Below are 24,586 nucleotides of genomic sequence, written 5' to 3' on the forward strand. Positions count from 1 at the left end.
ACTGTGGTCCAGCCAAATGCAGACAGCGGATCGCGTCAACCATAACACCTTGTCAGCTAAGGAAGTGTTTTTATCGTTTCTCAAAGGAGGGCAGCTGATGCAGGCGTCTTTCTGAACGTCGATCCCCATTTCTGCAGGGAGGCGAATGCCGCGGCCTGAATGGTCAAAAATCTGTTGTCCTGTTAAATGACATAGTACTCTCAAAAGTATTATGTAAAAGCAAAGTACACTAATGCTTTTCCAGCAGCTAATTCATGTTGGCCTGGAAGTCAGATTACCTAAATGGTGAAAGATGGATAAGAGAGTTCTATAAAAGCAATTACCTTTACTAAATACCACTTCTTGCCACTCTCTACTTCTCTTGTCTGCTTGGACTATGGATCTGTAGTTAGGGTTCAGCGACGTTCTTTAATTTGAAGAAGGAAAAAACTTTACATTTTTTCTGCGGTTCTAATAAGGATGAGAATGTATTACTGGCTGAGGTCATTCCCGCCAAAGCCCTCAAACTCGGGATCAACGAGGAGGACGAGACACCAGTCCTCAGGCTGCTTTCGAGGTTTTGAAATCTCTGACTACATCCACTTGTGCTCAGCTCTTGCTTTTACTGGTTTCTAGGAAGACAAAATGTTAACTCCTGATCATGGCTGTGAGGATTAGCCTGGGAGACTTCAGGGGCACATTAAGTGGGTCAGCGAGTCCTAGACACTTTCACTGTTGTCTGGGTGATGGATTTGGAAAGAATTCCTGAGAGGGGGCTGGGCCTGGAGACCCCACAGCCCCTGAGATTGTTTCAGAGTTGATGTTCTCAAGGTACGGTGCAAAGAGAAGAGGCTCTTCAGATTCCTTTCCCCTATCAGATGGAAACATCAGCCTCCCATTCGTATCTTGTCTTGTAGATTTGCTGTTATTCTGTGTGGCTTTAAAATTCATCTTCCCTGACAATCCCAGCAGTCCCTCCCAAGGCTGATAGTTGGATCATAATTTAGGAGTTGCTGAGAGGATTCTGATGACAGTTCACAAATGGTGTAGCAGGGATCTAAGTAACTCTTTGATGGTACAATCAAGTAAATCCTTCCCTTTGCCGAGCAAGTCTTTTCCCGTTTTCCTTATCACGTCCCATCCTTGTTGATGTATCACTGCCCCTTTGCCCAGCCCCGCACTGTCCACACTCTGGCCTTTTCTCCCCCTGAATCACCCTCAGCATTGCCCCCTCCTTCGGGATCAGCCTAGGGCTGATCTGCCATGTTACTCTGCTGGTGATGCTTGTGTCTGTGGGACACCAATGGATTGGAAGTAGATTTTTCCTTCCAGCTCCCAAAACTACTAAGACACACGTTAACGTCAGTCTTTGAACCTGGGCCCAGGGACGGAGGTGATGGTAAGTAACAAAAAACAAAAAACAAAACAAACCTTGGGGGTTCTTTAAGATGCTACGTTATCCGTCCTTCCAGTAAATCTCTTCTTTATGAATTGGGCTTTGAGGCAGCCTTGCTGTGGCAAAGACTTCCTAGGACTGGGTCATTCATTCATTCAACATTCATTTCATTCCTTCAGTAAGTTCATCCTGCACTCATTCAACAAATGTCCATTCATACTGTGGGCTGGGGACTGTGTTAGGCACTAGGAGGAAGATGAGTAAGAACATGTCTCTGGGATAAATTATGAAAGTTGGCTTCCAGACCGCTGTTCACAGTAATCATTTCTCTTCCTTTTCCTTCAATCACAGCCTGACTTCACCCAGTCCTATCCACAGCGCAAAGAGCGAGTCCATTATAACCCAGTCGGAGGAGAAGGCAGATTTTGTGATTATTCCCTCTGAAGGGATAGAGAACAGAACAGGTACTGTCTGTCAGCGTGCCTGGGTTGGCTCAAGCCACAGCCCTTGCCTTGAAGGCTTGGGGGATCCTATCTACCTATAAACTTCCTGGCCTTCTCCCTCCCCAAAGTCCATGCATGCTAGGTTAGCTCTAGAGGGCTCTGATGTCTTTGAGCCAGTGAATGTGGTTATCCTCTTGCAGAATGTCACTTCTGATGTCACAGCTGTCCAGAATCTTACAGCAGGGGAGATAGGCCTTTCCTCTGCTGGCTGCCTATGAATTAGGAAACGACTGTGGGGCAGTCTGAAGCCTCATTCAAGTAAACAGTTTTTATTATTCCTGTGTTATGGAAATAATTGCAGTAACCCTTTGACTTAAGTTTGAACCAGGAGCATATAATATGGGCAGAGGTATCTGTGGGAGGCTAAAAAGCAGGTCTACATCCGGCTTTTGGACTACAGAAAGGACCACAAAGGGATCCCTTTGTTTAGACTTCTCCTTACATCTCAGTTGCTCTCCTTTTTCTTACATAAACATAGAGGGAAGGAAGGAGGCAGCAAAGCATGTGATTTCAATAGAGTTTTATTCATCTCTAAGGGTTGTAATAAAACTGAAGCCCTCAGAAGAAAACGAGTTAAATCCCTCCCACTATCCCTGGCATTAGCACCAAAGAGTCAGTCATGTTTTTGACTTGGAAACTCCTGGGACCTTGGGGAGGGAGAGCATTTACCGAGTGACTGCTCTGGGTCAGGCACCACGGAGTCCTGCACACAAGTTACCTCATTCAGTCTTCACAGCAACCCAGAGGAATTAGCTAATTACATTCACACCGACAAATGAAGACATTTACTCAGAGTTTATACCCTTCGGTATTCCATAATGCATTTTTAATGGTGTGCACACAATTAGATGGGATGAAACAGAAACCAGCGAAAAGAGACCATAAACATAGGAAAATAAAACAAAACCAGGGAGCAAGATTGAACAATTTATGCAAGTGTGTTTTCACTGGTTTGTTTCCTGTGTGACTCACACAGTGTTGTTTGTGAAAGGGGCTCAGGTACGAGGGAAGGGTCCAAGGAATATTAAATTGAAGTCTCCCCCCTGAAGCTCCACAACAGCCAACAGGAATTTGGTTTTCCAAAGCTCCTGTCTTTGTACCTGGCAGAATCCAGCTTTGGGATGTCAGTTGTAGAGAATTAAGAGTAGGGTCTATGTGTCCCATACCAAGACTCCCAAGGAGGGCGTCTTGTTACTTCTTAAAGGTTCTGAAGGGGACCAGTTTCCCCAGCAGAATAAGTGATGCCTCCAGCCGGCCCAGCCTGGAGTCTGAGGGAACAGTGGGTTCTTCATGTCTCACAGCCCCACCTAGCGGAGAGTCCAGTCTGTGCAGTGAGGACAGGTTCAGAAGGCCAGTGACCCAGACCTGTGAGCGCAGAGGCTGTGAACGCTTTCTGCCGGCAACCGTTTGCTCCAACATGAACTATACGCCCCCCTCTCATTTTGTAGAGGAGACAGACTCTCCGTTTTCCCGAGACTGGCGACCAGGCAGCCCCGGGACCTGTCTGGAGACCTCATGGGAAGAACAGCTGCTGGAACAACAAGAACATTTAGAAAAAGAAATGGAGGAAGCAAAGAAAATGATATCAGGATTACAGGTAGCTCTTTCCTGCATGGTTTATCCTTGGTGTGACAGTTGATTATTTAAGTCACCAGTGTCCACTGAAAATACAGTGACTCCGTTTTGCATGAGGTCAGGGTTGAATGGGGAGTTCAGACAGAAGGAGAAGTACTCAAAGAGCGGAACATTCCTCGGGTATGAGGACTCCTAAATGGGCTGTACGGATGCACGGCTGTTGGGATTTCTGCAGGCATGGGGGCCATCATGGACCCCTACCAAACCCTCTTTCTCGCTTTCTGCCGGCAGGTGGGTTTCTCCCCTGTCCGCAGCTACAGACCTGCAGTTGCCGGCTTCACCCAAGAATGGCACTGTGAACAGTCAGAAATTTTTCCCTAGGAATTCTCCAGCAGGAAGAGTGTAAGCCAGTAATACCACAGGTCTCCCTTTGAGTCTAGATAAGGGATTTAACTCCCTCCTAAAGCATGTGCAAGCGGGTGCCGAGCCATAATGATCAGGTAACGGAGGTTTTCCTCGAGCAACAAAGCCCTTCAGTCTTTTCTATACCTTCTTGCCAGCTCGGCAGTTCTCTCCCAGAGGCCCACTGACCCACTTGACTTAGTTCCTACCCTGAATGACCCCCGATCCTCTTTCTTTGTGCGTCTGTCCCTGTGTTGGGGAGCCCTTGTAGTGTGCTGGTGACCCTGAAATTGCCTAGGAATATTCCTTTCTGTTTGTGCTGGGAACTGCACCGCTTCTGAATTGTCAAATATTTATGGATACGTAAACAAAGGCCACATTATGTGAGTGGCTCTGGCAGCCGGCAGGCGGTGGAGGGCGTGCTCCCAGTAGCCAGCCATGGGGTACAAAGGGTTCCTAAAGAAAAAAGGAGATTGGTGCCCGGTGAAACAGTTTGCATAATGTATGCCCCAGGAGCTGAGGAGGGCTGGAGGAATGCTTCCTGCCTAAACATTCCCAAGGAGAGTTGTTGATTTTTCCCCATTTGCTTTGTTATTTTTTAAATGTTTGCATTTGAGATCCCTTATCTGCCACTCCATTAAGGGCTGGTTTAATTAATGGAATTTTTTTGTGTGTGCTAACTTTGGGATTATGCCCAAGTGGGTCTTTCCCAGGATAATTTGCATGATATGAACATAGATATCCATCAGTTTGGCTTTCAGTTTGGTTTGCATTTTTCAGTCTGGGAGAAATCCGATGGCAGGTTGGACAGAAAAAGAAGAGATTCGACAGGCAGAAAGTCAGCATCCCAATATTCCCTGCAAACAGAGTTGTTTCATTCACAGCCACATGATCACAATGAGAATTCAGTTCCATTAATAGAGTACAATGGGGCTTACAGCATCCACTAGGCTTCTTAACTCTTTCATTGATAAGCAGGTTGCATGCTAAGCCACGTCCAGGATTTCTGACTCACTGTGTGCCTCAGTTAGAGCCTGCTGAATACGTGGCCATGGGAGTTAGTATTTCTGTGATGTTGCTCTCCCTTCACTCCCTGCAGCCCTGTGGCTTCTTAAACTTGTCTTCTTATACCTCTGGCCACGCTCCGGGGGATAACCGAACTCGTTTGATTTATTAAATAAAATCTTATTATTAGTTAGTGCTTGGTAGACCAACCAGTGGCTGGATTTCAAACAGTTTTTATATCCCAGCATTTGTGATGCAATTTGTGTTCTGTTTATTGAAACAGGACTTAACCTCTGTAACTCTTTGGATTGAATAGAGACAGAATTGAAATATAAAATGGGGACACATTCTTAAATCTTTCACTAAGCTGACAGGTATCAAATTACCTACCTGCATAGGTAGTTCCAAGTTCTGTGAGTGCTAAAGAATACAGTTTGGGGGACTTCTTTAAAAATTAGATTACAGACTATGAGTACAATTCTCTTTGAACAACTCAGGGGTGGGGCGGAGGGGCACCCATGCCCTGCACAGTCGCAAATCTGCATGTAACTTTTGACTCCCCTAAAACGTAATTACTAATAGCTGACTGTTGATCATAATGATGCATTTTTGGAGTGTGGGGCAGGGGGGAGTCCAGAGCTGATGGCCAAGAATTTTTGAAACATCTATGGAGCAAAAGGTGATTTTATTAAAGCACGGGGACAGAGCCACTGAGCAGAAAGAGCTGCACTGGGGTTGTGAGTAGTGATTGATTACACACTGGAGTTTGAGGAGGTAAAGGAAAAAGGGTGTGTGCGTGTGCGCGTTGTAGGGAGAGAGAGAGAGAGAGAGAGAGAGAGAGAGAGAGAGAGAGCACACGTGCACAAGCAGGGGAAGGACAAAGAGAGAGGGAGACACAAAATCTGAAGCAGGCTTCAGGCTCTGAGCTGTCCGCACAGAGCCCAATGCGGGGCTGGAACTCACGAACCGTGAGATCATGACTTGAGCCTAAGTCAGACGCTTAACTGACTGAGCCACCCAGGTTCCCCAAGAAGACTCTTAAGATACTGGAGGCCTAACTATTGTCAAGCTAAGGTTGTTTTTCCCTCTACTAAGGCATTAACATTAAGACAGGAGGGAGTTCCTGGAGAAACGTTCTACTCAGCCTATCTCAAGTATTTGTCACTGGGCTGCAGGTTATAAGGAAACTTAATTTTACCTGCCATTCCCTTCTTGCCTTTGTTCCCCACATCACTGTGGAGGGATGGGTAATGTTGGGGCTCCAGGAAACTGAGTCTATAGATTTCTGGACATTAGGCTAATGATAAGGTTGCCTTTTCCTTTAAAAAAAAAATTTTTTTTTAAGTTTATTTATTTTGAGAGAGAAAGAGCACAGGAGCAGAGAGGGGGAGAGAGAGAGAGAGAGAAAATCCCAAGCAGATTCCGTGCTATTAGCATGGAGTGTGATGTGGGGCTCGAACTCATGAACCGTGAGATCATGACCTGAACCGAAGTTGGACACTTAACCAACTGAGCCACCCAGGCACCCCACACTTGCCTTTTTCTTATAATTTTACTAAGACATTTATAAACTGATGGAGACTCCTGTCCTACACGACTGTGATCTCTATCAGTTATTTGGTTTTTCCTTTCCTTTGTTCTTGGGCACCCAGGAGTGCCTGAGGAATATCACACATGTGCCACCTGGGTGGAGGGTGGGGATGGGGTCTTTGCGGGGCGTTAGCTTGCGCCTTGCCCTCAGCTTGCCTGTGGCTCCCTCATCACATAAGCTTTACTAATAAATATTTGGTTAATACATATTTTGAATGTTATCTGTATTATATACTGTGTTCTTACAATAAAGTAAGTTAGAGAAAAGAAAATCATAAGGAAAAAACCAAATAATCAGGTTAAGAAACAGGTGGAAGACATGAATAGATATTTCTCCAAGGAAGACATACATCATAGGTGGCCAACAGACGCATGAAAAGATGCTCCCCATCACTCATCATCAGGGAAATACAAATTAAAACCACAACGAGATACCACCTCATACCTGTCAGAATGGGTAAAATTAGCAACACAGGAAACAACAGGTGTTGGTGAGGATGCAGAGGAAGGGGAACCCTTTTACATTGTTGGTGGGAATGCAAGCTGGTGCAGCCACTCTGGAAAACAGTATGGAGGTTCCTGAAAAAGTTGAAAATAGAACTACCCTATGACCTGGCAATTGTACTACTAGGCATTTATTCACCCAAGTGATACAAAAGTGCTGATTTGAAGGGACACATGCACCCCAACGTTTATAGCAGCATTATCAACAATAGCCAAATTATGACAGTCCAAATATCCATCGACTGATGAACAGATAAAGAAGATGTGGTATGTATACATGTATATACACACATACAATGGAATATTACTGAGCCATCAAAAAGAATGAAATATTGGGGCATCTGGGTGACTCAGTCAGGTAAGCATCCGACTTCGGCTCAGGTAATGATCTCATGGTTTGTGAGTTTGAGCCCCACATCAGGCTTTGTGCTGACAATTCAGAGCCTGGAGCCTGCTTCGGATCCTGTGTCTCCCTCTCTCCGCCCCTCCCCTGCTCACACTTTGTCTCTCTCTCTCAAAAATAAATAAACATTAAAAAAAAAAAAAAACTAAAAATGGTCCACATTTGGTTTAACCTTGTCTAATTAAAAAAAAAGAAAAGAAAAAGAATGAAATGTTGCCATTTGCAACACTTCATGTTGCCATCCACAACGTGGATGGAGTAGAGTAGATTATGCTACACGAAACAAGTCAGGCAGAGACAAATACCATATGATTTCACTCATAATGTGGAATTTAAAAAACAAAACAGATGAACATAAGGGAAAGGGGGGGAAAGAGAGGTAGGCAAACCAGAAGAGACTTAAATGATGGATACCATATACGGTTGATGGAGGGGAGGTGGGTAGGCAATGGGCATTAAAGAGGGCACTTGTAATGAGCACTGGGTGTTGTATGTAAGTGATGAATCATTAAATTCTCCTAAAACCAGGGGCACCTGGGTGGCTCAGTCGGTTGGGCGTCCGACTTTGGCTCTGGTCATGATCTCACGGTTCGTGAGTTCGAGCCCCGCATCGGGCTCTGTGCTGACAGCTCAGAGCCTGGAGCCTGCTTTGGATTCTGTGTCTCCCTCTCTCTCTGCCCCTGCCCCACTTGTGCTTTGTCTGTCTGTCTCTCTCTTAAAAATAAACATTAAAAAAAAATTTAAATTCTACTTCTGAAACCAATGTTATGCTGTATGTTAACTAACTAGAATTTAAATAAAAACTTTTAAAAAAATCATAAGGTGGAGAAAATATATTTGCAGTACTGTACTATGTATAAAAAAATCTGCATATAAGTGGACCCAGGCAGTTCAGACTCTTGTCATTCAAATTCAACTGTACAATATTAAATATAGGGTTTTGGAGGGGCAGTGCATATGGGGGGGCCCTGGGGTTTGAGGTTCCTTAGCTTTAGGGTAAATCTGCCCTTCCTTCATATTCTAATGAAAACAAAGCCTGGTGTGGGGAGTGGAAATGAATGAGGACATCTCTCTGTAAATGATTTCATTTTTGTTCTATACAGGTTGCCCTAGGGAGTAAAAATGCACAATTATTAAAACAAACAAAAAAATCAAACAAACCCAAGTCAGTGCTGTAAATGTTTTATTAAGATTTTTTTTTGTAAGTAATCTCTATACCCAGTGTGGGGCTTGAACGCACAACCTTGACATCAAGAGTCACATACCTAAATGTATTTTAAGTAATTCATTATAATAAAGTTTTCCTTTTTTTAAAAAAAATTTGATTATTTATTTTGAGAGAGAGGGGCAGAAAGAGAGGGAGAGACAGAATCCCAAGCAGGTTCTGTGCTCTCAGCTTAGAGCCCGACGTGGGGCCCAAACTCACGAACTGTGAGATCTTGACCAGAGCGGAGATTAAGAGTTGGATGCTTAACTGACTGAGCCACCCGGATGCCCCTATAATAAACTTTCTAAACTGGGATAATTCAACACTACTTTTAGTTCACTTTTCAGCTGGTAGAATTCAGTTGGAGCAGCTGTGGTTTGAAATGTAACTTCTGAGAGGGAAGTTCTAGATTTTTGAGGATTTACTAGGACCAAGGAGCAGAGGATCCAGGTGCATCCAGAGAGATGAAAGAGGCCTAAGCATGGGACTGACAAAAGGAACTCTCCATAGTTCCAAAATGAGCAATAGGAGGTATCTAAGGACCTAAAATTACCAAGGAGGTCACTAGAGGAAGCCCAGTTGTGATTTCAATTTGGGATAAGCTTACCAAGCTCAACCCTGCACTCATTCATCTGATGCAAGTCTGGTTTCTTTCTACTTTTGTGGTTATTCAGGCCTTACTGCTCAATGGATCCTTACCTGAAGATGAACAGGACAGGCCCTTGGCCCTCTGTGAACCGGGAGTCAATCCTGAGGAACAACTGGTGAGCTCTTTCTCTTGTGACTGGACCACAGATAATCTGCTTTATGTATTTGATTTTCGTTTAGCCTTTGACTCTGTTGTCCATACCGTCTTGAAATGCTCTCTTCCCTGACTCCAGCTCTCCTGGTTTTCCTCATAAGTTTCTCAACTACTCTTTGTTCCATCTTTCCTCCATCCCTCATCCACAAATATTTATTGAGTGCCAGCTACTGTTTTGAGGTGCTAGAGATACGGTGATCTCAAAGCAGACCTAAGACCCTACCCTCACAGCGTTTACATTCAGGTTCCCTTTGAAGCTTCTCTTTCTCTGCCTATGCCTGAAATGTTGGTGCCCCTCAGAGTTCCACTGGTGACCGCCTTCTGTCTTAGACATCGACCTGGGCAGTGTTACCTGCCTCCATGGCAGCACTCACTTCCTGCTTGACTCAGATGTTGCTTCTCAAGTATTTATCTCTGGCTCAGTGCTCTCTACGGAGTTGGGGATTTGTATGTGCAGCATCTAACTACCTGCTGATTATCTCCACTTCTGTGTCCCATAAGCATTTCAGTTCAGAGTCCTAAATTAAACAGCTTTTCTCTCCCCACCACCAAAACTCCTTGCCCCTTTGGATTCTGTCTATCATTATCCACCCACCCAGATACCCAAAGCAGACATCTCAATATCATCCTTGAATCCTTTTGGCCCTTCTGTCTGTACCTAGTCAGTCACCAGGTTCTGTCAGTTCACTTGCTATATATTTCTGTCTACTTCTCTCTATTATCACAGCCCCTACCTTAACTCAGGCCCCAATCCTGGATTCTAGCAGCGTTCCAGTTGGTTTCCTCATTCCTCTCCTGTGTTCCTCTAACTCATTTTCTGCAAAACAGCAGCCATAACTTACCTATAAGGCAAACTTCATTTTGTCATACTTTTGCCTTTTCTCTGATGCCCTGTGCCCAGTACACACACACACACACACGTGGGTAAACTTCACCCGTAGTCACTACTTGTACTGCATGTGTACATACTTCCATTAGAGGGGGAGGGACTGCTTCCTGTCCTCTGTGTTCATAGTACTGGGCTAGCCCTGGAAAGGTGCTCAGGACATATCTGTTGAATAAATGACCTCTGAATTTCACAACATAGCTACATAGTCATCTCTTTTTGCCTTCTATTCAGATTATAATCCAAAGTCGTCTGGATCAGAGTATGGAGGAGAATCAGGACCTAAAGGTATGTCAGAACATGTGCATTTTACTCTTTGAAAAAAATTATGGGAATATTATACAGCACTGTTGGAACAGTAATGGGTATAGGGGAAGGGATGCAGACTTGGGACGTCAGCTGTGTCTGTTTTATGCCTTTCATTGAAAGAGAGAGATATGTCCTAAATATGGCAAAAAGGTACTGTCTCTTCAGTGTTGGTGATCATGATAGGTATCTGTGTCATTGGTTCTACTTTTTATGTTTTAAATGCTTCATACTTTTTCTTTTTTAAAAAAAATTTTTTTGGGGGGAGAGAGTGGAGGGCGGAGGGACAGAGAGAGAGGGTGACTGACAATCCCAAGCAGACTCTGTGCTGTCTGTGCAGAGCCCGACGTGAGGCTTGAACTCACAAACCTTCAGATCATGAGTTGAGCCAAAGTCTGATGCTTAACCAGTTGAGCCACCCAAGTGCCCCGTAATTTTTCTTTTTTAACTAAAAACGGATCTAATATTAGTACGGTCTTTTTTTTTTATAGTTGACATACAACATTACATTAGATTCGGGTGTATAACATTAATTTGATATATGTATATATTATGAAATGATCACCAGTATAAGTCCAGTTAACATCCATCACCACACAGGTACACATTTTCTTCTTTCAGTGAGAACTTTTAACATTTACTCTCTTAATCAACTTTCAACTACACCATACAGTATTATTAACTATAGTCTAGTATGGTTTTTTATAATGATGTCTTCCCAGAATGCTTTTAGTTCAGTGGGTTTTTAATTTGTTGGTGTTCTAGGTATATGAGTAAAGCCATGAACCCTCTCCCCAGGAATATGTATGAGTGCATACACACATACTTGCTGACTTGAATTTTTAATAGAGTAACTTTGAAGCCCATCTGTGGAGCACATGTTACGAATCCCCATTTTAGATATGTTAATTCCAAACTCTTGATGTGATGCAATAGGAAAAGAAGAGGGTAGGGTCTCAGTTCTAGGTATTCCTCTCCTAAAATCTCTTTCCTAGTGACAATTATGTACATACATCTAATCTATTATAAGGGAGGGATAATTAGTATTTCATCATTGGGCTAAATGTGTTTTTGTTGAGTTTACAAAGAATAATGCCTACTTGGGGAATCAGAAGCACTCTGACCCTTTGCTGAACAAATGACATTGGGGGCAGGCATGTTAAGATATGATTGTATAGGTCAGTAAGGGGGATTTAGGTTGTTATGATGAAGTTTGCCTGACAGTGAAGAGTGCTAACTGTAGGAATGAGAGCCTATGGGAATGGACGGTGTCTTCTCTCTTGGAGGACTCTCCTCGACCTGCATTTGAGCCTGGGTACCTCAGGGAAGAATGGAATAGGTCTCCTTCTTGTCTCTATGAGTCAGCCTTTACTACTGACTGGAGCAGACCTGCTTTCTGCTTCAGTAGAGGCTTAATTTTTTGTGGACTGGTTATCTGAGTTTTGTGTTCTTACTGACAGAATGAGCTAATGCTTCTGAAGCAACCCAGATGCTACCATCTGATCTAACTATATTTGGTTTGCAGAAGGAGCTGCTGAAATGCAAACAAGAAGCCAGAAACTTACAGGGGATAAAGGTAAAAAGGAAGACATTTCACTCTTTAAATAAACTCTACCTGGTAAAGTTGTGTACTGCTGAGAGTAGGTAGTAGGAGGGTAGTTGGGTCCTATGGCCTTATATACATTTGCTGGAGCCTTTAACGGGCTGTGGGGTATTAGTAAGGCCAAGTGCTTTGTGGATGGGAAGTGAAATGTTGAGGAAAATACCTTTGTTTTGTTGAGGCTTATTTCTGGTAGTCAGGACCCATGGTGCTGTGCCACCCTGGTAGTTTTATATGTAAAAACAATCAGTTTTTACAGTTTTCTTCCATTCTAAAGAAAACTGTCTTCTTAAAAATTTAACTTACTTCATTTTTGAATAGTAAATACTATATTTAAAATTTTTTTAATGTTTATTTTTTGATAGAGTGCACATTCACGAGCAGGGAGGTGCGTGAGCAGGGGAGGGGCAGAAAGGGAGGGAGACACAGAATCCGAAGCAGGTTCCAGGCTCCGAGCTGTCAGCACAGAGCCCAGTGTGGGGCTTGACCACGAACCGTGAGATCATGACCTAAGCCGAGGTCGGACATTTAACCTACTAAAGCTGCCCAGGCACCCCATTGAATAGTTAATACTATGACATGGTTTAAAGTGAGGAAGGTATAAAAGGATAATCCTTGGAAAGTCTGTCTTCCAGCCCTGTCTGCCCCAGTCACCTAGTTCTCTTTCCTGGAGGTAACTTACCAGTTATCAATAAATATGTATGTATATAACCCCCCCCCATAACAGTATACAATACATACATACAGCTTGAAACGTTGCTCTTTTTCCATCTAGCAGCGTACCTTGGAGATCATTCTGTTTTAGTACGTAAAGACCTTCCTAAGTCTTTCATGGCCACTTAGTATGCCAGTGTATGTATATATGATAATTTAGTCAGTTCCTGTTGTTGGTCTTTTAGGTTATTTCCAGTCTTTGGTGATACAAACAGTGCTCTAGCTAACAGTCTTGAATAGGTGTTGTTTCACCCCAGTGGGAGTGTGCCTATTGAAGAAACACCTAGAAGTAGAAAAGGATGTTCTTAAGCTGCTGCTTTTCCCCTCGTCCCTACACTCCCATCCATAGGCTGGGCTAGAGTGCAACTCAGCTGCATTTGTCAGAGTATGTTTTGTAGCCTTAGTCCTTTGAGATACTTCAGAAAAATGTGTTCTGTGCTTAAATAAGTTTGAGAAATGCCCTGTAGGCTTGAAGAGTCCCAGTGAATAACAGCCTATTAAAGGACCTGAGAAAATCTGTCATAAAAAGGTTGGAGTAAAAAGAGTTTGGAATTCTTTTTTTTTTTTTAAGTTTATGTATTTATTTTGAGAGAGAGAGAGAGATAAGCTGGGGAGGGATAGAGAGAGGGAGAGAGAGAATCCCAAGCAGGCTCTGCACTGTCAGTGCAGAGCCCACTGCAGGGCTCATACTCACAAACCATGAGATCATGACCTGAGCCGAAGTTGGATGATTAACCAACCGAGCCACCCAGCTGCCCCAAGAGTTTGGAATTCTTAACCACAGAAGTGCCTTTTCTCCCCTGCAGCATGTACTAACATCCCATAGAGCACACTTTGGGAAATGTTCCTCTGAACTGCTGATGCCCGGGGCATCTGGGACTACCTTTGCCATGTACTTTCATGGCTGACAGCACAGTTAAGGGGCTCTCACGGGGTACCTGGGTGGCTCTGTAGGTTAAGCATCCAACTTGGGCTCAGGTCATGATCTCATGGTTCGTGGATTCAAGCCCCGCGTTGGGCTCTGTGCTGACAGCTCAGAGCCTGGAGCCTGCTTCAGACTCTACAGACTCTCTCTCTCTCTCTGCCCCTCCCCAGCTCTTTCTCTGTGTGTGTGTGTGTGTGTGTGTGTGTGTGTGTGTGTGTGTGTGTCTCAAAAATAAAAAAAATTTTTTTGTAATTTAAAAAAAAAGAAAAAAGAATGGGCTCTCACATTCTCCAGAGCCTGCACCATTTCTTTGCAGTCTGTAAAGAGAGAAAAGTCAGGGTAAATACACTGCAGTGCATTAGTTCCATCTGAAGTCATGATGGTTGGAGAAATGTGTTCTTGCTGACCCTTTTTTTTTTTTTTTTAATTTTTTTTTTTTTTTCAACGTTTATTTTTTTTGGGACAGAGAGAGACAGAGCATGAACGGGGGAGGGGCAGAGAGAGAGGGAGACACAGAATCGGAAACAGGCTCCAGGCTCCGAGCCATCAGCCCAGAGCCCGACGCGGGGCTCGAACTCACGGACCGCGAGATCGTGACCTGGCTGAAGTCGGACGCTTAACCGACTGCGCCACCCAGGCGCCCCTCTTGCTGACCCTTTTAAGTGTGTACAACCAACCTTTTCTTAGGCTTGGTAGGAAACAAGAGGGTCCAAGTTGAGAGAAAGACACCCTAAAGCTGGTAAGATTGTAGGACACTGGGAAGAGAAACCATCAGTCCCAGTGATAGTTCTGAGCATGGAAATATAATCCCAATCCCAGTCCACACTAGGAATTGGAAGGCAATGGGAGCAGGGCTCTGGAAGGCAAGGTGGGAGTGATTCCAGGGGTGCCATATGAATAGGGTAGGAGGCGGCAGTAGGGCCCAGCCCTCTAGGGGATGGCAAAGAAGGAAAAGAGCTCCTTAGTAGTTATGTGCCCAAGAAATGGATTTGAAAGCCAGGGTGGAAGGAAGGAGAAGGCATTGTCCATGGTCACTGTCGTGAAGGTGGTGGACTTGAAATTTGAATCTAGATCTATCTGATCCCAGAGGCCACTGATTCTCTAGGACAGCATGCTGTCAGGATTGCAGTGGCGGGTAGGGGTGAGTAATGGGTGGAGGAAAAATCAGGTTTTCTTCAGCTAGGTAAGACAGTGGTTGCTAGCATCCCGGGAGGGGACAGAAAAATTCCTCTTCATCTCCTGGTAGCAAGACCCCTCTTTTTGTCTCCTAGTTTTCCAGAATTAATGCTGGATATGCAGTCAGGGGGTTAAAGCTTAGAGTGACAAATGGCTGACTGACTAATTGGGACCACAGTAATAGTGAGTGTGCTCTTTTCCCCCAGGATGCCTTGCAGCAGAGGCTGACTCAGCAGGACACATCTGTTCTTCAGCTCAAACAGGAACTGCTGAGGGCAAATATGGACAAAGACGAGCTACACAACCAGAATGTAAATTAAATGAATGAACTCTGACCTCACTGAGCCCCAGTAGCAAAATCGGATACTGCATGAAGTCTTATTACATCTGCCATCCTAATTAATCTCTCTTATCTTATTTCTGGGATGCCTGCCCTCAGTGTCTGCAATTATTTTTATTTCCTGTCAGACTCATCTCTGTTCCTGGCTGAAAGCCCATACTACATTGGCCTTGAGCCTTTCAACTTTGAGGACACTGAGAGGCTAAATTGTGGTTTGAGAATTTGATTATCTCACTCAAGACACGGAGAGCAGCTGTGTGTTTTTACCATAACCTTGCCCTCTCTGTGCTGTGTACTCTAATTGCCACATCCACTCTGGTTACTAAGTAGCTGGTTTCCTACTGGGGTTGGTAGACCATATCTCTGTGCCAGTTAATTCTTTTCCTTCTTGCAGGTGGATCTGCAGAGGAAGCTTGATGAGAGGAACCGGCTCTTGGGAGACTATAAAGTAAGAACGTTTATGAGTTTGGAAATGATTTCCATTAGACCTTTTATGAACAGCCTACTGTTGGCTGTTGTTCAAAGAGTTCTTAAGTACTGTGTTCTCATTGTTGCTTTTTCGCAAGGAAATCTTCTGTGTTCCTTTGATTCAGTCACCCTGAGGAGTAGATAGCAAGGAAATCTTCTGTGTTCCTTTGATTCAGTCACCCTGAAGAATAGATAGCATGTCTAAGAGGAGTCCAGAGCTAGTTGTCTGCAAACTTCAGTCTTCACCTTTATGCCTAACTAGCACGGATGGCACGTAGTGGTCCTCCTACAGATGGTAGTTTCCTTCCTCCTTACTTTTCCAAGAAGCCTTTGCACTGGGTAAGATTACTACGGTGTGCGATGTCTTCTGTGTAGCTTGGGGGGAAAGACTCCTCCCCCTGAGGCTCGACTTTGCTCAAGTGAACTTGCGTGGCCAACAGTGAACTGTTGGGCATCCTTGGCTTTGCCACACATCTGCAAGCTCTGTCTCTATTGCAGAAAGAGCTGGGGCAGAAGGAGCGCCTCCTTCAGCAGCACCAGGCTAAGTTGGAAGACGCACTCCGGAAACTCTCTGAGGCCAGTTACCAGCAGGTGGGGACACAGTCAGCCACTGGCTTCCTTCCCCTTCTGCCTGAGAAAATCCTTTTCTGATTTAGTTTCTGATTTGCAGGTGGATCTAGAGCGGGAGCTAGAACACAAAGACGTCCTTTTGGCTCACTGTATGAAAAGAGAGGCTGACGAGGTAACCCCCGGCTCAGGGTCCCCCCTCCTGCATCTGCAAGGGCAAAGAGGGAGATACTCTTTCTGACTCAGGGCTGAAACCAAGGCTGCAGGTTGGTTTGTTAGGAGGCTGTTTGTCTGGTGAGAGGGTTAAGAGTGGCAGGTTCCAGAGGCGCCTGGCTGGCTCGGTCGGAAGGGTATGCGACTCTTGATCTCGGGGTCGAGAGTTCGGGCCCCATGTTGGATGTACAGTTTACTTAAATAAACAAAACTTAAAACAAATAAAAAGAGTGCTGGTTTCACACTAAGAAAATCTGGTTTCAAATTCCAGCTTTACACTCTTTTTACCATTGTGTGACCTTGCTTTGCTTAGCTTCTGAGCCTTAGGAATAAGACTCATCTGGAAAAAGGATAGTCATGATAGATCCACCTGGCACAAAGTCAGGCTCAAAAAATATTAGTCACTGTTCTTTTTTTTAATCACTAAAGTGAAGTCTGGAGGTGCTGGACCCCATTCTCAGGCCTTCCGGTGGCCAGGCTGAGGCTAGCTTGGGGCCCTCCGGGATGAGGTTACTATTTTGCTCGTTGTTCATTCAGCACTGCCTACGAAGTGTCAAGCACTGGGGTTACAGCAGTGAACAAAAGGGGGAAAACGTCTTTGCGCCCATTCCAGGTTTACATTCTGAGAGAGACATGAACAAATATACCATGATACACTGTCAGGAAGTGATCAATGTAAATCAGTATAAGACAGGGCATCTTGGTTTGCAGTGTCCCTTATAGCAAGCATCATGTCTTCTTGCTGCTATAGGTGACCAGCTACAACAGACACAACTCTCAAAGCAATGGTTTTTTCCTTCCAGCGGCAGGAAAAGGAGCTGCTTCCATCACTCACAAAGGGGTAGGTTCTTAGGATTTGAGTGCAGACCTCCACTTCCAGCTAAAACCACAAGAGTAGCCTGGCCATTGCCAGCGCACTAGGCCTTTGGTACCCCAGTTCCCTAAGTCTTGCATCTGTTGGGTGTGTGAAGGTGTGAAGCCCTAATTAAGAATTAGTGGGCAAACTTCTGTGGAGGAACATTTCTTAAATTCACACCTCCTCCCTCGAAAATAAAAGATCTATCCTGGAAGCCTCTCTCCTCTACCGTCCTAAGCCCGGCGGCTGGGACACGGTTAAGAATACGGCACTGCACCACGTCAGTGTGACCTCCTTTCTGCCCACAGACCAGCGATCTGCAGCTGGTTCGAGATGCCCTCCGAAGCCTGCGCAATAGCTTCAGTGGCCACGATCCTCAGCACCATACCATTGACAGCTTGGAACAGGGCATCTCCAGCCTTATGGAGCGCCTGCATGCCATGGAGAGCCAGAAGAAACAAGACAGAAGGGTAATCCTCTTCCTGTGGTGTTTCTCTTAGGCAGGCTCCCACAGAACTCAGTTTCATCAGGTTTAATTGAGATAAAGGCAGGGCTAAAGACGCTGATCCTGTCAGAGTTTGTGGCTGCTTTTTCTTTGGTTTTCCTCTCAGTGGAGTGGACTCTTCGTCATGGTGTGACTCTCCAGGAAGGGAGTTCATGATTACTCTTGCTCCTAGAAATTGCCTAAGTGTCTAAGGAATGGTGGTTCTTGACCCCACAGGGTCTCTCTTTACTGCTTATTCCCCTTCCCCTTTTCCCCTGAATGAGCTCAGCACTGGATGTGGAAATATGTGGGAAAATGCACTGGAAACTAGAAAGCCTGTTACAAATGTACATCATTAATATTAGGCTAAATGTGTCTAATTTGGTATACTGTGGAAGATGTGGTAGGAAAGTATATATTTTAGATGTACTTTTATGATTTAAATTTCTTGGATAAATTCTCCTGCTGATCATTTTAGGATTTTTGTGTGGCTCCTCAGGTTCGGGGCAAGTTACCAAGAACTCAAGCAGGTAGTGAATACCGGGAATCCTGGCCCCCTAATTCAAGTAAGTACACCTTATTGTTCAGTAAGGACTCGTAGCATATTAGATCAGAAATTCAGTATTTTTCTTGCTGCTAACATGTTGAGAACAGAATTTTTCTTGTAGTACTTCACTCTTATGTTGTTGCTATACCAATACAGTCGAATCGAGTTACTTCTAGAACTCTGGAGACACATACCGTCATCATCACTACCATCACCCCAAGTACCATTTAGCCACGTGCAAGATGCTACTGACTCAGGCTAAAATCTCTTTGGAAAATATACACGATCAAAACATTTACATTGAACAAAGAAAAACGTAAAACAACAAAAACACACAGTCCCAAATAGCATAGGAAATTTCCAGTTCTTCCTGGAGGCAAGATGTTTAATTTCTTTGGAGATTTTCCTTAACACTAGGTCCTCTGGTCTTTCCGTTTAAGTCCCACAAAGGATTTGCGCCATCTAGTGGCCCTGCCTAAGAAGTAATTTAACCTGCTCTAAGCCCTGTCGTTACATTTCTTTCCCCGTTCATTCATTCAATTATGTTGGTAATGAAACCTGCCTGGTAATTTCTTTTATCGTGTATCTTACCTTTTGGTTTAATAAAGCTCACCTTTTATTATCTTTTATAGTGTATTCAGGCCAAATATAAAAGTAAATAATAATCTACAAAAACCAAATAGTGAAAAGCTGACCATAACCAGTTTTGTATGTTACACACACACACACACACACACACACACACACACACATATATGTATATGTTTTGAAAACCAGATGAATAAACAACACCTAAAGTAAAACACTTAAAGATATTTGCAAAAATATGAAAGGTAAAATATTTTTTGTAGAGTAAATAAAATAACATCTAAGCCTCCAGATATCTAATTATATTAGTACCAAGATTACTTGGTACTAACTTCTTTTCTCTTCAATTTCTGTTTCAATTTCTTTTGCTAGCATTGTTTTGAAACAGTCATTTCTGTTTTCTTGAGAGACTTTTTATTTTATTGTTATCCTCTTCAGTACTTTCTTTAGGCTAATATAAACTCCCAATGTAGACAAGTCTAAATACTTGAAAATTATTTTTTAAGTCTAAAAAATTCCTCCCTTCCTGGAAAAACCCTTTTGTGTATATGCAGTACTTATCCCCTGCAAATAAATCCCCGGCTGCTCGTAAACCAGGGCGTTAATCTAATTTCTGTATTCACAAATAAGCTAAATAGTCTCTTCTTGGAAAATACAGTGAGTGTGTAACTCACTAGCCCTCTAGCTACTGACTTTCTTCTTTTATTCCCCTACATCAAACCTTGAAAGAACAGTCTACACTTGTTCTTTTTCCATCCTTTCTTCCTATTCACTCTCAAGCCATCAGCTGGACTTTTACTCTCTTAATCCACTTAATGTTCTTTTTATTGACTTACTGTTGACTTTCTTGTTGCCTCATCAAAGTGGTTACTTTTCAAACCTTATCTTCCATTGACTGCTCAAAAGCATTTGCTATTCTTGAATAGTCTCCTTCTGTAAACATTCTTCCTCTTTAACTTCAGTGCCAACCAATTATGCATTCAACAAATATTTATCGAGCATCCATTGTGTAGCACCATGTTAGATGCTGGAGGTACAGGAAGAAACAAGATAGACTTGGTACTTGCCCTTTTGGCGTGTGCTGTCTAGTGAACTAGATACAATCTCCTCTTCTCTTCTCTGTCGAACTGTTGAATGTTGGTGTGCCCTGGGATCCATAGGAGGTCTAGACCTCGGCTTTTTCATATTTTCTTTTGGTGATCCCTTCCACTACCATGGCTTACATACTCTTATGTGCTGATTATTTTTAAACTTTAATCTCTAACTCCAGCCCTTTTCTGAACTTCAGAGCTATATTTTTGAATGACAACTAGGTATCTCCCTGTAGGTAGAAGGGCACTTAAAACTCATGTCCAAAACTGGATACAAAACTATAGAGTGGGAAAAATATGGCGTATGAAGTCCAACAGATCTGGGGTGCGGTTTTGGCTCTCAGCAGGGTATGTGACCACAGGCAAGGGTATTAAATTAACATGACTGCATTTTAGTTTCCTTGTTCATGAATTGGAGAAAATCTTTAAGGATGATGCACATAAAATGAAATATTGTATGCAAATAATCTGGTGTAGTGTGTGGCATGTGAGAGGTGCAAGGCAAATGTTAATTGTCTCAAAATACCTTCCAGGTATTCCCCTCTGGCTATACCCTGTCTTTCTCCTTTTTTTTTTTTTTTTTTTTTTTTTTGGGACAGAGAGAGACAGAGCATGAACGGGGGAGGGGCAGAGAGAGAGGGAGACACAGGATCGGAAACAGGCTCCAGGCTCCGAGCCATCAGCCCAGAGCCCGACGCGGGGCTCGAACTCACGGACCGCGAGATCGTGACCTGGCTGAAGTCGGACGCTTAACCGACTGCGCCACCCAGGCGCCCCTCTTTCTCCTTTTTTATCACAGCCAAATCTCCTGAAAGAGTAATCCTCTCTCTGAATTTACTTCTTTTCTGAACTTTCACTCTTAAGGGAAAACAATAATAATTATTTCAAACGTAAACAGTGATACAATAGACTAGTGGAATAGAATTGAGAATTCACATAAAATCTTTAAATCTGTGGTCATTTGACCAGCAAAGAATCTCTTCAACAAATGGCGCTAGGACAACTGGGTATCCACATGCAAAAGAACAGAGATGGACCCCTACCTCACACCATGTACATAAAGTACATGTACAAAAAGTAACTACAAATGGATCATTGATACAAATATAAGAGCTAAAGCTATAAAACTCTTAGAAGAAAACATACGGAAAATATTCATGAGCTTGGGTTCTCAGATACCAAAAGCATGAGCAACAAAAGGAAAAATAGGGAAATTAGACTTCATCAAAATTAAAGACTTTTTTGCATCAAAGGACACTATCAAGAAAGTGAAAAGGCAAAGAGAATAGGAGAAAATATTTGAAAATCATGTCTAGGATACAAAATATATAAAAAATTCTTACAACTTAACAACAAAAGACAAATTCAGTAACAAATAAGCAAAGGACTTGAATAGTCACTTCTCTAAAGTCATTTCTCCAAAGCATCCAAAGATGCTTAAAAGGATTAGTCACTGGAGGTGGGGGGGGGGTGGGCGAGGTGCCTGGGTGGCTCAGTCGGTTAAGCTTGATTTCAGCTCAGGTCATGATCTCCCGGTTCATGAGTTTGAGCCTTACATCCAGCTCTGTGCTGGGGTGTGCAACCTGCTTGGGATTCTCTCTCTCCCTCTATCTCTGCCCCTACCTGGCTCGGCTGGCGGGTGCGCTCTCTTGCTCTCTCTCCTTCTCTCTCTCAAAATAAATAAATAAAAACTTAAAGAAAAACAAAACAAAACCAAAAACCATTAGTCATTAGGGAATGCACATCAAAACTACAGTGAGATACCACTTCACGCTCACTAGGTGGTTCTAAAGAAATGGAAAATAAGTATTGAGGATGTTGAGAAATTGGAATGCTCATGCATTGCTGGTGGGGATATAAAATGATACAGCTGCTGTGGAAAAGTTTGGTGGTTCCTCAAAAACCTAAATATAGAATTACTGTATGAGCCAGCAATTCCATTCCTAGGTGTCAATACTCAAAAGAATTAAAGGCAAGAATTAAAAAAAAAAACAAAAAAACTTGTACATAGCATTATTCACAATAGCTAAAAGGTAGAAACAACCCAAATGTTCATTACTCAAAGAATGGATCAACAAAGTCTGGCACGTGCAGACAATGGAATATTATCCGTCCACAGAAAGGAATGAAGCACTGATAACATGTTGTAACATGGATAAACCTTGAAAACGTTAAGTGAATGATGTCAGACACAAAAGGATAGAAGTTGGGTGAATCCTTTTATTTTTATTTATTTTTTAAATCTGTTTTTAAATAAACATAACTCTAGAGGAATTTAAAGATGGTGGTACACCAAAAGTAACCTTAACAAAAATCCCAATCCCAGCTCAATTCCTGTCTAGATTAACAATCCCTACTAATGGCTGGGGAACAAGCAGTGTGCGCATTTCTAAACATAAACATTTTGTAAGTCACTCTCTACTGTCTTACATATGATGTCTGACATTCAGTAGTAAATTAGGAGACATCCACAAAAGCAAGAAAGATGCAAGCCACTCTTAAGAGTCCATCAGTGTCTACGTGAGAGTAGACTCAGATATGACAAGGATGTTGAAATGCCTAGAATAAGTTAAGAAAATATGTGTAAGTGGAATTGCAGGAGAGATTTTAGGATTATAACAATTACATTAAGTAGATTATAAGATACAACAATAATTGTTGTTCGTTCTTATGATAAAAGTTTCTAATTAGTCTTTTCTCCTATTAAAGTCATAATCATAGGTACTTATTAATTAAAAATTTTCCTTAAGTACCTATACAAAGGGTAGAGATAAGATGTGGACCAAGGAATTTGAGTTAAAAACCATGGGACCCACACATATAGATCCTGTGTAGCCAAGAGATAAGGTAGGTCTTGTACCTTTATTTTTATTTTTTTAAGTTTATTTATTTATTTTGAGAGAGAGAGAGCATGCTAGCAGGGAAAGGACAGAGAAAGAGAGGGGGAGAGAGACTCCCACGCAGGCTCTGTGCTGTCAGCACAGGTGGTCACTTAACCAGCTGAGCCACCCAGGCACCCTGGTCTCGTACCTTTGGTACAGGAAGCATAAGGCCCCTTGGAATCTCAGTTTCTAACGTTACTGTGCTCCTGTGATTCTCGTCCCTGCTCATTTCTCTGTCCGTGGATTGCATGAGCATTTTCTCCCGCTGTCTGAATGTTGGCTGTGTCTGTAGCTCCTGCTATTGCGTCCATTCTTCCTTTGCTGAAATCTTGCCTGGCTTCTTTGACCTCTTTTGACTCTGAGCAACAATGCCTGTCAGGAAAGTTCCTGTTCCCTGTTAGAAATAACCTGGAATGGGTGAGAAATGGCTTCATGATAGTGTCCGTGTCCGAAGCACCTCCTGGCTTTGTGGCCTCAGTGGTGACTTCCTGTGGCTCACGCCCTATGGACGTGGTGTTTTGCAAGGGTGTGAAAGCTGTGCTGTGACCTCAGGCAGCTTCCTTCTCCTGGGACACTTGGAATAACTGGAAATGTGGGATGGTTGGGAGCACATTCGGTTCTGACCATAGAGTCTTTCTCTGATTGCAGAGTTGCCTCACTCACAGAGCTCTCCGGCTGTCAGCAGCACCTGCACTAAAGTGCTCTATTTCACTGACCGGTCACTTACACCCTTCATGGTCAATATACCAAAGAGGTGAGATTCTGGGATCGTTATTCCTCTTTTAAAAAGGACAGGAGGCAGAATCAGTAGTTACTGCCCGTGCAACCATCTGAGCAGTGTTTGAGAATCGGTACCGTGCAGTAAGAATACAGGATCAGGATTCTAGTCTCATTGTTACCACTAACCAGCGGCACTACAAGGGACATGTCTTGATCTGCTTCTGGGTACAGACACCGTAATAGCGCTTCCAGTCCTGATACACAGATATGTTCCAAGTTAGGAAAAATAATTTTTTTAAGGGCTCATAAAATAGCTCCGCTGATAGCCATAGATCACACACTAGCCCTCCAGGCTGTTCCTCACTGATCTTGGTACTGTCTGATGACTGCATCTGAGCAGTTGAGAATTCACGTTAACAGCCTTCAGACATTCATTTATGCTCCCTTGTAAGGCAAATGGCTTTGAAAGAAAGATTTTTTTTTTTTTTTTAACTCTGGAAACAACTACTGAGAGAAGGAGTAGGCTGCCCCTTTCCTAGAGAGTTTGCTTACTTGTTGTGGGCTAGAGGGGAGCTTTCTGAAGCTGGAAGGAGGAAGATGGTGAAATGGAACATTGTTGCAGAGAAGGAAATCAAGAGAACTTAGACATATTGATGGCTCAGCAAATTAGATCTCCGAGACCGTATGTCTTATTTCCAGAGTAAAACAGGGAAAAGTGCTTTGGCTGCTGCTGAAACAATACATCTCTTTTAAATTCCCAGATCACCCCAGATGGAATGCCATTCTCATTCCCTCATGGTGACTGGCTCCCTCAGCTCTGCTCTTGTAGAATTGTCTGGGTTATCAGGGGCAGGGAC

At 43.3% G+C, this 24,586-nt stretch overlaps 1 protein-coding gene across 9 annotated transcripts in view; it reads left to right on the forward strand.

Moving 5' to 3' along the window:
• DIXDC1 (DIX domain containing 1) overlaps positions 1 to 24,586 on the forward strand; it is a 73,583-nt gene that overhangs the window by 44,318 nt on the left and 4,679 nt on the right. For 4 of the 9 annotated variants that reach the window (XM_030333902.1, XM_030333907.2, XM_030333901.2 and 1 more), the window contains 13 exons: positions 1,727 to 1,839; positions 3,327 to 3,475; positions 9,239 to 9,328; positions 10,487 to 10,540; positions 12,084 to 12,134; positions 15,180 to 15,284; positions 15,708 to 15,761; positions 16,280 to 16,372; positions 16,452 to 16,523; positions 17,313 to 17,402; positions 17,726 to 17,887; positions 18,380 to 18,467; positions 23,658 to 23,763. In XM_030333902.1, the coding sequence (XP_030189762.1) occupies positions 1,727 to 1,839; positions 3,327 to 3,475; positions 9,239 to 9,328; positions 10,487 to 10,540; positions 12,084 to 12,134; positions 15,180 to 15,284; positions 15,708 to 15,761; positions 16,280 to 16,372; positions 16,452 to 16,523; positions 17,313 to 17,402; positions 17,726 to 17,887; positions 18,380 to 18,467; positions 23,658 to 23,763 (1,227 nt within the window). The remainder of the gene's footprint in view (positions 1 to 1,726; positions 1,840 to 3,326; positions 3,476 to 9,238; positions 9,329 to 10,486; positions 10,541 to 12,083; positions 12,135 to 15,179; positions 15,285 to 15,707; positions 15,762 to 16,279; positions 16,373 to 16,451; positions 16,524 to 17,312; positions 17,403 to 17,725; positions 17,888 to 18,379; positions 18,468 to 23,657; positions 23,764 to 24,586) is intronic. The other 5 variants (XM_030333904.2, XM_030333912.1, XM_030333909.2 and 2 more) reach the window with 4 other exon arrangements.

Source organism: Lynx canadensis, chromosome D1, assembly GCF_007474595.2.
Source record: "Lynx canadensis isolate LIC74 chromosome D1, mLynCan4.pri.v2, whole genome shotgun sequence".
NCBI classification, from domain to species: domain Eukaryota; kingdom Metazoa; phylum Chordata; class Mammalia; order Carnivora; family Felidae; genus Lynx; species Lynx canadensis.